Source organism: Alexandromys fortis, unplaced genomic scaffold (assembly GCF_014885135.2).
Source record: "Alexandromys fortis isolate MF-2015 unplaced genomic scaffold, M_Fortis_MF-2015_v1.1 scaffold_37, whole genome shotgun sequence".
Classification (NCBI taxonomy): Eukaryota; Metazoa; Chordata; class Mammalia; order Rodentia; family Cricetidae; genus Alexandromys; species Alexandromys fortis.
In genome coordinates, this window is record NW_026067914.1 from 617,540 (window position 1) to 635,880 (window position 18,341).

At 38.2% G+C, this 18,341-nt stretch overlaps 1 protein-coding gene across 2 annotated transcripts; it reads right to left on the bottom strand.

The window, feature by feature from the left end:
* Positions 1-1,751: 1,751 nt before the first annotated feature.
* Rimoc1 (RAB7A interacting MON1-CCZ1 complex subunit 1) lies at positions 1,752-16,764 on the bottom strand. 2 transcript variants are annotated; one of them, XM_050139052.1, is made up of 7 exons: positions 16,624-16,754; positions 14,640-14,691; positions 13,208-13,314; positions 10,803-10,949; positions 8,743-8,874; positions 7,695-7,809; positions 1,752-6,400 (listed from the first exon to the last, which is right to left on the bottom strand). In XM_050139052.1, the coding sequence occupies exons 2-7, from the start codon at positions 14,677-14,679 to the stop codon at positions 6,117-6,119; spliced, it is 825 nt and encodes a 274-aa protein (XP_049995009.1). In that variant the 5' UTR covers positions 14,680-14,691; positions 16,624-16,754; the 3' UTR covers positions 1,752-6,116. The 2 variants fall into 2 exon arrangements, with proteins under 2 accessions (XP_049995009.1, XP_049995008.1); XM_050139051.1 differs by lacking the exon at positions 14,640-14,691 and having other exon boundaries at positions 16,624-16,764.
* Positions 16,765-18,341: the final 1,577 nt, after the last annotated feature.

Genomic DNA, 18,341 nt, shown 5'->3' on the forward strand with positions numbered 1-18,341 from the left:
TGTGAGTATTTGCATGAATCGCAAGTTCCCGCAGAGGCCAGACATCCCCTGGGTCTGGAACTTGCAGCTGTGTGCCACCCACTCAGGTCCATGTAAGAACAGTACATGCTCTTAATTGCTGAGCCGTCATCTCTCCAGCCGCCCTTTACCTATCTTAAAGTAAATTATGTAACATCTGAAATCCAATTTTACCCAATTTTATCTAGGATGGGTACAATAATGCTGCCATCAATGTAGGTGGTAAATGTATTTCATATATGGCCTTTGTTCTTGTGAACTGCTTCTGCAACTCAGTGTGCCATTCAAAGTAACTTGAGTAGTCTCTGGCCGTGGCCACTCATATTTTGTTTACGTAAGAGTTGTTATTTTGCCTCAAAAAAGCCCAAACATTAGGTACCTTATACCAAAATGGCGTCTTAGGTTCACTACAAAAATTTAAGTACACTAAAAATTTGTTCAATGATCGATGGAAGAAAACAGAATGTGGTATTCTTAAAAGCAACAAGTGAATTTTTAGTCTTTCGGAAGTCATGTCTATTCTGCTCACTTTAATCTTAATTTAAAAGACATTTTAAAAAAGGAGGTAGACTATATTATATAGCACTGGATATGGTTCCTTTAGGAAAGACACTTGGTAGCATGTATCAGATATTTTCAAATAGACTATCTCAAGCTAAAATTGTCAGCCTGTAAGTGCTTACCACTCCACGATACCCAGCTATATTGTTTTTGTGAAAACATTTAAATTTTATTATCTGCATATACAATTGGCTTAACCTCTGTTGTCAAAATGTTCTCTTATATCTAATCCATAGGATATTTAAAAATTAATCCCATTTTTTAATCTTCAAAGTAGAAGGCGAGATCCACATCTTTATAAACATTAAACCTTTAAAGAACATACTAGGCTACCAGAAAGTCGCCAGTATATGAATATTAAAACAGTGGAGAATAATATATGGCGCATGGAACAGTACTTACTGCTCAGTAGTAGACCATAAATGCTTTGCAATAGGGCCCATCATTCAGAAAGTAGTAGCTGAGGATCTGAATGACAAGAAGTTCAACAAAGCTTGACGACCGGGCAATTGGGGCTCTGTGAGAATCTAAATTTAAAATGATTTTTCCACACGCCATTGCTAGCAAATAGGTCAAGCACAGGCTTGGGTCATCAGGAAAACGTAAGAATTACTTATATGGCATTTCTCCTCCCTACGTTGTTTTATTTTCATAGAAAGAAAATTAGCATGAGAAACTAAGTCAGTTAAGCATGAAGAAACAAAATGCCACTGTTCTTGTATTACAAGGAAATGTGAATTATCTATTGAATGAGGAGAATTCAGATTCCTTATAGAAATATTTGTGGAAAGTAAGATTAATGGGCTGGAGAGGTGGATCAGTGGTTAGGAGTTCCTCCTGCTCTTGCAGAGGAGGGAAGTTGGAATCCTAACACCCACCCCAGTTGACTCACATCACCTGAAACTCTAGCTCCAGAGATCTGAAGCCTCTAGCCTCTGCGGGCCATGAGCACAGAAATGCACCATTTCAACATACTTAAAAATAATAAAAAGAAATAGAATATTAAAAGCCAAAAAGACTTAGTAATTTACATAGGATTACAGTTACGATGGCAGGGTTGTGAATTAATTCAGGCCTTCTAGCTCCAGAACTCACTATCTGAATCATTATGCTAACCTGTCTGAAAGTTATTAGGACCAGAAAAAAAGCATTCAAAAATCAGGACAGCAAACTGAGAGGAAATGTTTTTATTCTGATGCAAGAATAAAATATAAAAGAAAACAAGAAACAAGTACAGGAATATGGTTTTATTTTATTAATCATGTTCCAAAACACTGTAGTTGGAAAATGTCACTAAAAATCGCAAAAACAAAACTACTCAACACCAGCATAAGTATATAATGAATACTTTTAATTCCGGCTATATTAAGCTTATGTTAATATAATACTTCCATAATGTATTTCATTTTATATTAAAAGAACTCAGGGTAAGTAATACTAGAGAACTATGGAATCCTGGATTCTGTGGCAGATGGGTTATCCTCATAGTTACAAAAGGGACCCTAAAAGACGGACCAAGGATACAAGCAATCTAAAGCAGACCATGTTAGTAGCAGTGGGTTTTTAAAGTGTCATGAATAAGTCAGACAACAACTTCACACACAGCTCATACATTTTAATGAAGATCAGAGCACTGACAGCAAGGCTGTAACACCAGGAATGTAACTTTATGGTGGGCTTTTAGTCATGACTCTTACCTCACTCTACTGTATGCAAAAGACAAGGGAATGCCATATGTGCCTTAACACCAAATAATACACAGTAGCCAAAAAGCCTATAATCATAGTAAGAGACAGTCTCTTAGTCTTTTTGTTGTTGTTGTTTTTGTTTTATGACACAGGGTTTCTGTGTAATAGCCCTAGCTGTCCTGAAACTTCCTTTGTAGACCAGGCTGGCCTCAAACTCACATTCAAGTCTCACAGCCCGATCCATATCAGAAAATTCATACATTTAAGGATAAACATTTAAGGATTATGGGAAATCCTATAGCATTTTACATCTTAGTAAATAGCAGCGAATTCCAACTGAAGATAAAGTGATTTTTCACTAGAAGTAGGAAAACAAAACCCACTGAACATCAGCCTGAATAATGTATACATTAATTGTGACATATTAAGTACCTCTTAATGTAATATTCCCAAACTATGTTACCTCATATTGTGTTCTAAATATATATGGAAGTGATATTAAAGAAACTACAGAGTTTGGCTTCTGTGGACAGAAGACAGAAAAGGGAACTGGAAGGTAGTAGGAAAACTACTTGGAATGAATAAAATGCCAAGGCCTTTAGGCAGTAGACATTAGGAATGCCACTGATAAGAAGTCCATTCAAGGCAGCAAAAGTGAGAAGGTTGTAGGTGGTGAATTCCCTAAGAAAATCTTTGAGGGTACTGAATATACAAGGTATCTAAATAACAGGATGGAAATTGAAGACAGGTGCTTAGATGTGCCGTTCTCATCACTCTAAATAAAACAGCACCCATCTCCAAGTCACACTTGTCCCTTACACCCTACCTCATGCTCAAAAGCATTATCCCTTGACATGCTGTATATTCCTCATCCACTGATGGATGATAGTGTTTCCAAAGCTATATCCTGGGTGCCTAGGACAAGACATGGCATGTAGTAGGCATACAACAGTTGTTGAAAAAATCGATTGGAGGCTTAACTATTGTCCATATGTGGAATATTTGGTATTTTGAGGTTACTTCATTCTACATAAAAGAATTTACTCATCAAGATTAAATGAATACAAAATGTGTTGTTCATTTATAATACCACAGTAAAAAGTACTGCAACTATTATGGTCTACAAATTGTTCTCCAATTGTTTGGGGGAGGGAGTAAATTATACAAAAGCACCCAAGAATACCCTCATAATTGTACCAACCAGTGAGTCCACAAAGGTAATAAAGGCAAAACATGAAGTTCTCAGCTTCTGAAGACAAGGTCTTGTTTTCTCAGGTTTAGTATCCAAGTAACACTTTACTCTTCTGAGGAATATATCTTCCTTTTTGATGTATGAACCACTGGTATAGAGGGCATGGCAGTTTGGAATGCAATAGCAGCAACGCTTTTGTGCAAAATTTGGCATTTCAAATCATGCCTCATTAATTCAAAAAACATAACTACCTACCATGCAATGAACAGTATGTGCAAAGGTAAAATTTTAAGATATGAAGTTCATTTAATAGTAAGAAAAATAATTACAACACATTGTGCTGTGGTAATGTGGGAAAAGGAAGACAGAAAATATGAAGGAATATATAATCTCTACTGGAAAGGGCTGAAAACAGCCTCTGGACACACAGTATTACTAAAAGTACATCATACAAGTAAATTATTTACCTGACCACAAAGAAAGGCCTGGAAATAATGGTGTCTACACATAAGTGCATTGGGAAAGTACTGGAAGAACTTGATTAATTGACTATGACCCACTGAAAAAGTCTGTGCTTCTAAAAATCACATTAAAGATTATTTAGTTTTAGAAAGCCAAAGTATTTTCATAATAAAACTTGCTAAAATGCTAGGAAACATAAAAATCTTGGTTTTATAAAGATATGCCAGGAGTTGAAGCAGGGATGGAGGAATCTCCCCTAGCTACCATTGCCTATTCAGAATTTTGTTGATCAAAAAGGAGCCTGTAATTTTGATGTTTGAAAAAATATTGATCTAGAAGACAAATCAGAGTGAGTATAGAAATGAGGCTGGGAAGGTAAACCTTCTGTTTCTCTTCCTGAAAAACTACACAAAACTGCGGGGCGGGGGAGTGAAGCAGAGAAGATTTTCCATTAAAAATGAAGTATCTGTCTTTTGCTCATACTGAACTTAAAATTACTGTGCAGTCAGTATTTTTTTTTTTTTTTTTTTTTTTTTTTGTGCAGTCAGTATTTAATAGGCAGCTGGAAATAAACTTCAGAGGAAGCAAGGAGACTGGGGCTCAAGTTCCTGGCAGGGAAATCAGCCTGATATTATGGGCACTGCAAGCCAAATGGCTGTGAAAGATATTCTTTAGCATGAGCATTTGGAGTAAAAAGCAAGAAAGAGAAAGAACAGAACTTACATGAAGACAGAAAGTGAGAAACAACAAGAAAACAAGGAACTAGAAAAGATTGGTCATCAAGAAATAGGCAACCTATTTTTCTTTAAAACGGAAAAATGAGTAAATATAAGTTGACTCCTTCAGAATTTAAAAGAACAGCAGCAGAGGTGACTAATGAATTTGACTCTGCCACAGGGGGAAAGGACAGGCACCTTCGTTGCTTACAGTCAACATTCTTCTAAGTGAAGTCACGCATGTAGAAACACACTCTGAAAGACTACATGCCTTCCACATAACTAAGTCTCCTAAGAATAAACAGCTGATGGAAGATTAATACAGTGTTGAAAGCCAGCTAAGGACAACACTACCAGATAAGACAGAAGAGGAAATAATGGGGGAGAGTAGTTCAGATGACGTCCCATGAAATGCAGGGCAAAGAAAGCATGAAAGAGGCTCACTAAGAGTCAGAAGAACAGTCAAGAAAGAAACCTATAAAAAGGATAAAAGCTGTAGAATAAAAATAGAGAGAAACCAATAAAAACAAGGAAATTTTAAAAGCTGAAAAGCGGAGAATTGTTATCAGTTACTGAAACTTAAGATTTTAGAAAGAGAAACTGAGTATGGCTAATGCACAAGGTGCAGGAGCAGAAATTACTGGAATGTAAAGATGTCATTGGGACAGAAGTCTAGTGCATCAGAAGGGATCATCATACAGACTATCCCAAGACAACAGGAGTTGAGGTAGGCAGAAAGATGGTGAGCAAGACTGCAAACTAGGCTCTCTGGCCATCAGCATTTCAATCCTAATAAAGGCAAAACATATGTAAAGTTCATTATATGCAAAGATGTGCCCTAAAAGTTCATTATATATGTAAAGTTCATTATATGCAAAGATGTGCCCTAAAAGCATCTGAACTGACAGAATCATTTACACTGATTTTTATCTTCATTATTGGAGAAACCATGCAGTTTTTGTTTTAAACAAAATAAGAAAAATAATTTATAAAGTAAGTCAATAATTTAAGTATTATTAGTAATACATGGCAAAATAAATACAATGGTTCATTCCTAAAATCTTTTGCCATTTAGATTACTGGAAATGAAATCTAAATATAGTTATAATCTTTTAATTGCCTACATTTATACTGATCTATATATCTGAAACAAGAAGAAAACTGATTTTCATCTTTGAACTATGCAGATTTGTGTTACATATATTTTACCACAGTGAAATATAACTGGGGTCCTCCTCACCAGTGGCAGGATTGTATGCAGTTCAGTTCAGTTAGAATAACATATATGCTATTTTGGAAGGGAGAGACTACTTTTTCACAGATTTAGGACTATAAATGAATGGTGACAGCATTAGAGCAGGGCAGCCATGCTGGGCATCTTTACGTAGTGTACGTACTCAGGGTCAGTGTAGACACCGCCTCTCCTCAAGCCGTCTTTTCCATCTCATCTTCCTCCAAGCAGTGAGGACAGACGAGCACCTAGCTACAGCGCTGCTGAAAGAAGCTCAGGATCTGCTTAGCATTCGCCGTGTTCCACTCCTGCTCCTTCAGAGGTCCTTCACACACCGACACATACTTCTTCAAAATTTTTTCTCCTACTTCTCGGAAATCTAAAGGCTCTTTGTGTGTGGTGCAACTTGCTCCAAAAACATCAGTATCAACTTCATTATTTTCTGACTGTAGATCTGTGCAATGCTTTAATCCCCAGTAGCACATTTCTCCGCTGTACATCATAGCCAGCACATGAATATCACTAAATATTCCTGGGAAGGTCATTTATTTTGAAATTAGAGTTAAGTTTATAGAAAGCAACATCGGCTATTGAAAAACTCATAATGTCTTTAGCAATAAACATTTTTCATACCATTTACTAATGCTCAGAAAAGCCCACTATCACTAGCACAATTCTAACTAAATCAATGCTGTGTCTTTTACCTAGATAAGAAATTCCCCAAACAAAGCAGACTATTGTCAAATAATATTTTAAATTACAATTTAGTTATTCTTAACATTTCTATGAGGCCTCTTTAGGACCTTCTTTGAGATTTAATTTCACTGGTGGAACCCTTCTAGATTATAGCCTAAATGCTGTACATAACTTCAGAACTCTCATAAATTTTCTGAACTGCATCCATGAACACAAAGTTTATTTTGAAGGATGCTCTAGGATCAGTGATATAACTATATTGTTATAATACATCTTATATTTGAGTACACTAACAGTCTTATGTATTATCATGCGTTTGGTAGGCCATACAATTCTAAACTATCACAGATGCTAAAGATATCCAAGTTGCTTTGTATCACTAGGAAAAAAGAATACCAGGACAATTTCCATCAAAAGATGACTATTCCTTTAACATTATTCCCAGAAATTTTGCAATTAAATATTTAAGGTCAAAGCATGTTAATTTGTTATAAAGACAAATTAGACTTAGAATAAGAGATCTAGGTAGACCAGGAGTAGTAGGAACACACATTCTATTTTCTATGTGTAAAGCAATTTCTACCTATCAAGTACAATTAGCACACAAAAAGCCCTAAAAGTCTATCTCCTTTAAAGCTTACTTCTAGTATGGTTTTAATAGCCAAATCTAGTTCTTGTCAAAACAAAAGTAACATGATACATTAACTCTTCCAAATTAACTCCAGGTTCTGCATCCTGTTGACCTCCATGGGTACCTACATACATGCACATAAATTCACTCACACATGAATACATGAATAAAAGCAAAACTACACACACACACACACACACACATACACATCTCACATCTTACTATGTAACTCTGACTGTCCTGGAACTCACTATACAGAACAAGCTGATCTTGAACTCACAATTTCTTATGCCTTTGCTTCTTGAGTACTGGGATTTTTATAAAGACTTGTGCCAATACATCTAGCTAAAACTAAACATGTTTTAAGTGTTTTTCTACATTGCATTCATTTTAAATCTCGTATGAAATTTCAATGAAAGTAGTTAGCAAGCTTTCTAAAACCTTAAAAAAAAAAAAAAAGAAAACTTCACTTAGAAATGTTAACAAGAAATCACCTTACCTGTACTCAGTAATTTAGCTGTGTCTAGGTCTTGGAAAGAAACACCTTCATTTAACTGGATAGGGCATCGATAATTTAGCATCTGCAGCAAGTAATTGATCCCATCAACAAGGTACTAAATAAAGAAATCAAATAAATTATAGCATTATGCACAGAACTATAAACAAGTACTTTCTGCCTCATTCTTTACTCAAGGATAAATGGACCGATACAGAAGTACATATAATTACTATGATATTCCAGTGGCATAAAGACTTATCACCCTGAGACTGTTGTAATATAAGTAAACCCTCCCAAATAATGAATATGGAACAAGGAGTAAATATCAACCACAAATACAAGTTGCAGCAATGAAGTTATTAAAAAAATGTTATCAAAGGATGAATGTTGTAAACATGAATTCAAAAAACCTTTAAAAATAAATATGGAGTTTTGTTTGTTTTGCAGTACTTGGTACTTAACCTAGGGCATCATGAATGCTAGACAAGTGTCCTATATTGAACTATATATTGAAATATAGCGAACTATATTTTAGCCTGTTTTATGATTCAGATATAACTAATTTTTTCTACCTAAAAGTATGACTTCCCATTTCCAAGACTATGTAAACTATGGGTACATTTTGACTGAGCTGGAATTCTTAGTGACACAATACTAAGATTCATGTCTTTGGAATAAAAATTGTTAGAACAGACAGTGTCATATTGTTTTAGGAACAGGGTCCTACAGGCTTCTCAGGATTACCTTGCTTACAAAGAGACACACAAAACAAAACTTCTTTCACCAAAGAAAATATTTAGAAATTAACAGCTTTATCTTATATTCAAACAAAAATAAAACTCAAGAACCTGAGAAACACATGTAGTAGTCTCCAAATGCTGTTCTTTCATGTATCATCTTAGTCTTTACAGAAATCCCAAGAACACAGCCTGTGAACCTAAAACATCGGTCTACTAGCCCAGAACCTCTGATTTCACTACTGTTGTTATAAAATGTTCTAAAGTCTGTAAAGCTAACAATCAAGATCATAAATGAAATTGTTTCTTACCTTCTGGAGCAAGTTAGACTTTCTCAGGAGCCACTCCCTTCTCTTAGTCAGAGAGTGACAGTACATGTACAACAGGGCTCCTCGTCTCCAGGAGAGGCATTCCAGTAGCTCATCCCCAAGCAAATCGCACAGCTGAAAAGAAACACAAAAGGCATATCCACAAAAAAGCCATACATTTACAAAATCAAACTTCTAAAGAAAATTAAGCAACTAAAAGCATTCTCATTTCACAGAATGTGTCCAGATTAGGTTACAGAGAAATGCTTATGCTTGAATTAAGTAGAAATATTGTCATCTGTTGGTATATATACAGCAAAATAACTCTTTAATTTCAAGTAGTATTAAAAATTAAGTTGAAATATGATAGTAGAAAATTCCCCTACTATTACTTGGAAAAATGCAAAATCCATTCTCATTAAAAAGATACCCTTTTTAGGAAGACTTTGAGTCAAGATAATATCTATTTTTCTAGAAAGAAATAGGAACTACAGAAAAGAATAAGAATTAATTTGCTAGAATAATGAAAAGCTATATATGAAAAAATAACTTAAATAAACCAAAATGTTTATAGTGGTATGGTCTTTAAATCTTGGGGTTATTGCTCTACCAGAAAGCCTGTCCTAATGAATACATAAAGCCAAGAAGGTATTTAGATAGATGGTCAACAGGCACATAAATACAAGAAATCATTTACTTGAAATAGTATCCAGCAGGGCCAGCAAGAAGGCTCAGCAGGTAATGGTACTTGTTGCCACAACTTGAAACCTGAATTCAATCACAGAGCCCATATGGTGGAAGAAGAACACTGACTCCTGCAAGTTGTCCTCTGACCTCCATACGTGTACTGTGGCACACACATGAGCATGCACACATTGTACCCACAAATACATGTTTAAAAAAGGGGGGGGGGATAACCCAGGACTAGATACCTAGATACATAAGGCCAACTAGAGAAGGCTGTTAACAAAGCATGTGAACAGGACATTAGAGACAGATCAGAGATATCAAAGCATGAAGGAGACATCCTTGGGCAATGCCTGTCTCTACAATGAAGAAGAGAAGAGTTCTGGCAAAGAGCAAGCAAAAACTTCTAAAGATGGCGAAAAGAACATGTAGGAGACAAAGGATCAGTGCCAGTAAAAAAGGTGGCAATGTTCACCAGGGTCAGGATTTAAACAGACAGTAAGGACTGGGCATGGTGGCACATGGTTTTTATTCCAGTACTTAGGAGGTGGAGGCAGGTGGATTTCTGTGAGTCTAAGGCCAGCCTAGTCTACAGAGTTCAAGGGCAGCCAGTATTACACAGTGAGACTCTGTCTCAAAACTCTAAAGAAAAAAAAAAAAAGGCAATAAAGACAATTAGATTTTATGACTGTCAAAAAACAGTGCTTGCAAAAGTAAAGATGACAAGGAAATATCTGTGTTAGAAAAGGATTCTGTATGCAATACAATTAAAATTCCATTATATAAATATTCTGAAAGTAGTTCATAAAATACACTTTTCTGATCATGGTCTAGAGTATTAACCTCCTCTCCCCCAATCCCCATCCACTTTTTTTTTTTTTTTTTTTTTTTTTTTTTTACGAGACAGGGTTTCTCTGTGGTTTTGGAGCCTGTTCTGGAACTAGCTCTTGTAGACCAGGCTGGTCTCGAACTCACAGAGATCCACCTGACTCTGCCTCCCAAGTGCTGGGATTAAAGACGTGTGCCACTACCTCCCGGCTTCCCCATCCACTTTGAAACAAGATCTTCCTAAATAGTCTTGGCTGGCTTGGAACTCACTATGTAGGCCAGATTGGCCTCAAACTCACAGATCCCCTTGCCTCTGCCTCCCAAGTGATAGGAATAAAGCATGTGAATCCAAGCTCAGCAAACCTCTTTCTTTTAATCTTAACTTAAAACAAGGATACATTCACAAGCATCAAAAATATAGTCTAAAGAGCATACCAAAGCCACACAGAGAAACCCTGTCTTGAAAAACAAAAACAAACAAAAGAGCAGAACAGTGGCAAGACAATGTGACAATGTTCTGTTATGATCTGCATGTGCACAGCACTTACCTTGGGATGCATATTGTTTTCTTTAACTAAAATTTCTGGTTCTGAAAGAAAACTGAGAAGCTCTTTTACTTTCTGGGGAGAAGAGTCTTCAGGAAAATCTTCATCTACTAGCTTATTCTCCTCAAAATATGTCATGTCTAATATGGCCTTAAAACAACAACAAAAAAAGTATATGTAAAAGATGAAACTTTACAGGATAGCAAAGTGTTTAGCCTTTATTAGACACTCAACCATGTCAGCACTGTATTTAAATTTGAAAGGAAGCAAAATGTTCAGGCACCAAAAGGATTACTGTCTCAAGAAGTAAATGAAGATTCATGTTTCAATTAACATGTCATAATTATGAAAATGTAATCAATTATTATTTGCTGTTCATATCTGTATAATTCCCAGATAATTTATAAATACCTGAAGTTTTATAGTCTAATTCTACTTTTTAATGCTGAATCTTTGGGGGATTTGTGTTCCCAAATATACAGCCAGTATTTGAGAGCATACACCCTGCCACCACATAAATGAAGTATGCCATCAATGTGTGCACTTCTAACACTGAGTCCCCAGCAGCCTGTAAGACCTTAAAACTCCTTAGTCCTCTTACTTATTTTAATCTGCTGGAAACTGGGTTACAGTGGTAGTTTTTCTACTGGTCACAAAACTAACCATGGACAAGCCAGTACCTTTCAAAGTTCCTTTCTTTAAGAGTAAAATGAATATGTAAAACACATGAAACACTACAAGCACAATTTGTGATACTTAAGTAATAAGGCCTAAGCCTTATCCCCAAGGGCAGAGAGATCAGGCTTCTTACAATCTTGATTCAGAGCCATGAGCATCTTACAGAGGAAGCTAAGGAATCAGAGTCATGAGCAGAGTTCAAGGCATGGGAAATCTAAGTCTGTATCCCTAGATATTCTGCTGTATTGGGAGAAGTTCAGTATTTAGAGGATCCTCATGTGAAAGACAAGCAGAATACTCACCATAGCAGACAAGAGGGAAAAGTTTTCTGAAGAGCTAGAGACTTCCAAGTTAGTTCTTAGGGTTTAGCTACTATAGGCTAAGTCAGTCATGCTTGGAGGCAGTAACACTCTTATGTACCTCCTATGAAGAAGCACAGTGCTACAAATGTGCACTTTCCAAACTTAACCAAGTCCTCCATTTTTCATAACTACTTTATCTTTACTCTCTTAGCAATCAAGAAAGGGCATACGAGAGCACTTTGCCAACTATAAAGTGCTATTCAAGTATCAATTACTATAATGGCATACAGTTCATTCAGATGTCAGCTTGTTTGGAAAGACCAAGAAAGCATATACCACCCAAAAGGAAGGTGTGGTTGTTTGAAAGAAAATGGCCCCAATAGAGAGTGGTACTCTTAGGAGGTGTGACTTTGTTACAGTAGGTGTGGCCTTGTTGGAAGAAGTGTGTCACTGTGGAGGTAGACTTTGAGTTCTCATATGTGCTCAAGCCATGCCCAGTCCTTAGACTACTTCATGTTGCCAGCAGTGTAGGTCTCTCAGCTTCTCCAATACCACGTCTGCCTGCATGCCACCATGTCCTGCCATGTGATAATGGACTAAACCTCTGAAACTGTGAGCCACCCCAATTAATGTTTTTCTTTTACAAAAGTTGTTGTGGTCAGGGTAACTCTTCACAGCAATAGAAACCCTACCGAAGACAGAAAGCAAAAAGTAACAGAAAAACGTCACGAATGCATATGATGACAGCACAGCAATCATGTTTACTGTGAGAATCATCCTAAGAAAAAGTGAATTCCAGGGAAGAAAATTAGGCATTAATTTCTAGAATTCTGATTAGTTATCAATAATTATTTTAATAGCAGTATTTTTCTTTACGTATCTAATGAATCTTACTCCTTTCAAACTGCAGTTTTTTTTCTTTTTAGCAAAATTCAATGCTTTACAATTAATTTAATTTTATTTATAAACAAGTTTATAAATAAAATTTGATTTTATTTATTTATATAACCTTTGGAAGCCTAGCATTTAAATAATCTGATATCAAAATGCCAGAGTTCAGGGACTGAGAAAGATGGCTCAGTCAATGAAGTATTTGATGCGAACATTAGGACCTGACTTTAGATCCTCAGCACCCATGTAAGAAGCTGAGCCTGGCATTGGGCACCTGTAATCCCAGCACTGGGCAGGCTAAGAAAGTACTTCTCTGGCACTCACTGGCTGGCCAGCTGGCCCAGTTGAATTCATAAGTTACGGTTCAACGAGAGACCTTGTCCCAAAAATCAAGATGGAGCGTGACTGAAGAAAACACCTGACATCAACCTCTGATCTCCACGTGAATACACACAAGTCCACAAGTCTCCACGTCCACATGAAAGTGTGCATTAAACACACCCTCAGTAAAGCCAGACATCACATTTGTGTTAGTACCTGTGTGTACAGTTCCAAAAGATTTGACGGATTTGAACATTCTTGCTCTTCTCCACACAAGAGTTTCAATTTTTCTAGAGCTGCAGAGGCCCGAATTAAAAAGTGATCTGAAAGTAATAAAAACATGATTATTTTACATAAATCCAAAGGGCATTTTAAACAAAAAAAGTACTATGTAACAGAAATGATATAAAGAAACTATACTGTGGAAAGATAGCAATTTCTTACCTAAAATATTATTTCATACATAAAACCCAATCACAATGAAATTAATTTATTCTTCAAAGCAAAGGCTTAAAGTTTTTTTTTAATTCACTGTTGCTATTTCTTAAATTTAGAAATAGCATTCTTAAAAGACTTTATTAAGGAATTAAGTATACAGCTCACTCTTTCTTGGTATGTTATGTGTAGTGTACATGCATATGTATGCTTGTTTACACACATGAGCACACACATGCAGGATGCACGTGGAGGGCAAAGACTGACATCAAGATGTCTTCCTCAAGCCAGGTGGTAGTAGCACACGGCTTTAATCCCAGCACTCAGGAGGCAGATGGATCTCCGTGAGTTCAAGCCAGCCTGGTCTACAAGAGCTAGTTCCAGGACAGGCTCCAAAGCTACAGAGAAACCCTGTCTTGAAAAACCAATAACAACAATAAAAAAGATGTTTTCCTCAATCATTCCTTACCTTACATATTGAGGCAAGGCCTCTCACTTGTACAAGGAGCGTGCGATTCTGCTGGTCTAGCTGGTCAACTTACCCGGAGGACACTGGGATTAAATGTGGCCCGCTACAACTCACATTTACAGCAGTTCACCACACTACACAACATGTGCTTTACCTTCTGAGCCATCTATGTAGCTTTCAGGTTATTATATTTTTTGCAATGTAGAAATACGCAAAATACTTAATAAATTTACAACCTTTATGGGAATGCAAAATCCACAAATTTGCAGAAAGAGCTTCCACTGAATGCATGTAACTTCATAAATGCAATTGCAAATGTTTCCTAAAAGATTAATTGGCCAAATCTTTGTGAAAATATCAGACTGTAAACAACTCTAACATACTTCCATTTTTAGTTGCTATAGCTCCAATTATAATCTAGAGAGCTATCTTATTCCTTTAAAATTTTGGTATGGGGCAAACTACCTCATTCCTTCAAAACCTACAGAAAAACAAACAAAACCAACAACAAACAAACCTTCTACTACCTCAATACACTTTATCACAATTTACCCAACTTTCCAACCTTCACCATCTCCCCATCACTACCACATTTTCTTGACTTCTGATTTCAGACTTTGTGGGTCCCAAAGACACTATCCTCCCTCAAATTTCACTTCAGTAGTAAAATGTATATATGCATACCACAGTACAAGACACTAAAGTCTCTAGGCCTCTTATCTGAAACACAGGACCATTTCTAACCATTTGCCAGTGGACAATGTAGTAGTTGGTGTGGTCTCATCTGATCCAGCCTCTGCAGTTACATAAAGAGATAAGTTATTCAGTGTTAGAATAAAAACCCCATCAGGTATGGCAGCTGGCAGTTATATAACACCCTTTAGCTTTCCGATTTAAAAAAAAAAAAAAAAAACTAAACTATAGCTTTAGAGGAATTTTTGTTGCTGTAAGATCACTATTCACCTACACTGAATGCTATCTACTTAGGTCTCTTCCTATCTCTCCTTGGCCCAAAAGAACCAACCAACCAACTCAGAACACAAGATTCTACTGTGAACCCAAATAGTATGGAATGCTGCACTCCCGACATGCTTAGATTATAGTAAATGCCGAGACTTGTATTGAACCAAGTCATTGCTGAAGCAAGATGTTATAGTTGTTACCATAGGAGGGGTGTGGTGCTGGCATAGCTAGAAAAGTCCATAAAAACACATTCCCTTTAGCTAGAAATACTTAAAGTAAACTGGCAAGACAAGAGAGAAAAGTGACTCACATGATCTCTGGAAAATATCCTTCTTATGGTCTAATTCCATACAAGACAGTATTATACTGCTAACAATCAGAAAAAAAATAAAATAAATGGCCACAAACACGAAGAGCATTCTTAAGTGAAATGAAGATGGGCCTTATATAACCTAGTTTGAATAGAAACTCTCAATACTGACGACTTAATAAAAAAATGTTAGGCTAAAGGATAAGTTTCCAATGTGTTTTGTTTTTGTCGTATGGAAAAGGGTCAAGTATAATTTAAATACATGTAAGTTCTATTAGTAAATATCTGGTAAAATTAACTTCAACACTGACTAGGAGCTCACAAAGTGGACAGCTATGGCTGTGGATTAAGTAAAATTTCAGATGTATAAAGACTCCAAAACTATGAAACACTCAATTTTTCTTTCCAGGTATCCTCTACATAGGATCACAGAATTCTTTCAAAAGAAAATATGAAAGACTGTTGGGTTCAGCAATAAGAGAATAAAAATTATTTGTGCTCTGGGATGATCCAAATAAAGCTAGAATTAAAAGAAACCTGGATATAGACTAGGCAAGTCACTACTGAAGCCTGTTTCACTTGCCACAAACCAAAAGACATAGCCTCAGTGTGGTGTGTGGGACACTGAAGAACACCGTCCGGCGTAGAAATACTCCAGCAAATGTTCTTCATTGAAAGTGGGCCATTTAATTGCAGAACCGATTCTGTAAATATACCAACTATTCAATCACTTGGGAAAATGTATGAGTCTAGCTACAAGTATTTTAAGGCTCGTGCACGGTAAAGGCTCAACATTCAAATGAAGTACTGCCGAACCAATTGCAACTGAGAAATTATAAAAAGCAAACTGATTCCGATGTCAAAAGAACGATGTGTTTCGCATCCCATTTTTGTTTCCTCCCGAGGAAACATCTCAAGACATTTCTCAGAATACACAAGGCTCGGCGAGGACTGAGATGATGTGGAGGGAAGCTCATTTCAACTACACCAGGGCAACTGTGTGAAATTCCGTTTATTTACAACTGAATTTTGAACTGAACACAAAGGGGAAATTTACAAGGCAGTAATGAGAACGTGAACTGTCATGCACGCCTCTCTGTATTTGCTGGATGAAAAAAAAAAAAAGCATCGTTCATTTGGGAACAGTTAGGCATTCAGGAAAACGTCCGTGTGTACTTTTACTCAGAGTCTAGCCTTTGCGCAGATTCGACACTACACATCTGGTCGGATGTAAACAGGGTTTCAAGGCGTGTGAAGCCCGCTGCAAGGCAGCGCGACTTCGGAGGAGAGGGTAAATGACTGCCCAATGGGGGCCGGCTCAGAAGCGCCAGCCCTCGGAGGGCCAGGACCAGGGACCCCGCCTAGGAGCGCAGGCCGCGCCTTCTGGCCAGCGAGCGCGGCGGGCCCGAGGGTCTCCCCACCGTCCGCCCGCCTCCCTCTGCGGCGCTCCCTCACCGTCTTCCCCCGCGGCTTCGCTAAGGTGCTGTATGTGGGCCTGAGCCAGGTCCCCGAGCTCTTCCACCCGCCTCACCACACCGGACACCGCGGCCGCCATGGCCAGCTCGGGGCGCGCCGGCCCGTCCACGTGACCGCGGCGGCCTGCGATCACCTGATGGCCTCGCTGGCGGGGCGGGGGCGGAGCCCTCGCGGCCGGTGGGCGGAGACATAGGCCCCGGGCGGTGACCGTCCTGGCCCGCAAAGGTCGTTCCGGGTATTTAGTTCCTCCGCGGCAGCCCGTCCCTCCCACAATCCTGTGCTGCGAGGGAGCCCATATGACGTCAGGGCACACCTCCCTCCCGCCTACTTCTTTCAACCAATCGGCAGCCGGCCATGCTCCAGGCTGAGCCAATGGGACGGCGGCTGGCTCCGTGGGCACGGGGAGAATGCAGCCCCTGCAGCCCCTGCAGCCCCTGTTACTTGCCGGCAGCGGGCCGCTTAGAAGGTCTGGAAAGAGGATTGCAGCTGTTGGCCCTGTAGGAAGGAGGTTGCCAAAAATAAAACGACTGTAGTCCCGCGGTCAGAAACGGAAGTCTGCGGATGGGTGAGGTTCATCCGAGCTCCTCCGAGACGAACAATTAGGCCGTCCGCGAGGTGCTAGATAGAGTAACGAATATTAACCCTGCAGCTTGTCTTAGCTCAGATACATCTTTCCTAGCTCACATTTTAAAGTACCTTCAGTGTCCCGCGCCCTAAACGTGGTAGGTAGTTTAGTTCAGTTTGAGACGCTTCTTACAAGTGTTAAGAGTTCTTCCGGATTTTAGTAGGCACTCAAACCGCTTTACATTCCATTAATGCTAATTCTTGCCTATGGCCACGGACACCTTAAAGCTCTTTGTGAGTTTTTTCTGTTTGACACAGTATATCTTGAATAACTCTATCCTTTCCGTCTTAGTTTTAAGGTTTTTGTTCTTACCTAGTAGAAAATACTAAAAGTATAAAAATAGTATTGGATCTCTTAAGAGTGACTAACCACAGTGACTTGCCTCCAACTAGCCTTTGTAACTTCAGGGTCATCCTCGTGTCAACTCACTCAAAATGCACGGAACAAAAACCATGTGCTGTGTCCTTGGTGCTTGTATACCTGGCACATATGTATATGGTTTTTAATCGAAAACAATTAACAAAATCTTCCAGATACTTTCTAATCAAGAAACTGAAGGCCAGGAAAATTTTATCATCATATAAGCAAGGCGAACCGAAGAATGCAAATGCTTCTGCTGGAGTGTCGGCTGACTCCTGAATTCCCAGCCCTTGAGAGGCTGAGGCCAAAGGAACACTGCCAGAACTAGAGCAGCCTGCACAGGAGACAAACAGCTCACAGAAGCTGAAGGATCCATATTCTAACATGCCAAACTGACTAAATAAAACTGACAGTCATGAGCTGGGGTGATGATCGGATAAGAGGACTGGGTGAATAACCTGGCTGACAACCACATGGCCACTCACAACTATCTAGACCCAGGGCATCTGATGCCCTCTTTTGGCCTCTGTGAGCATTGTGTGCAGACATACATGCAGGCAAAATATCCAAACACATAAAGTAAATGGAAAAAAAAGTTGTAATTACAATTATAGTGATGCAGCCAAATCATAGTAATCAAAATGGAAAGTCTTAACACTGGGAATATTGTTCAACTGATATTCCGGTGTGTCCATTTTCAGAGGGGGGGGGA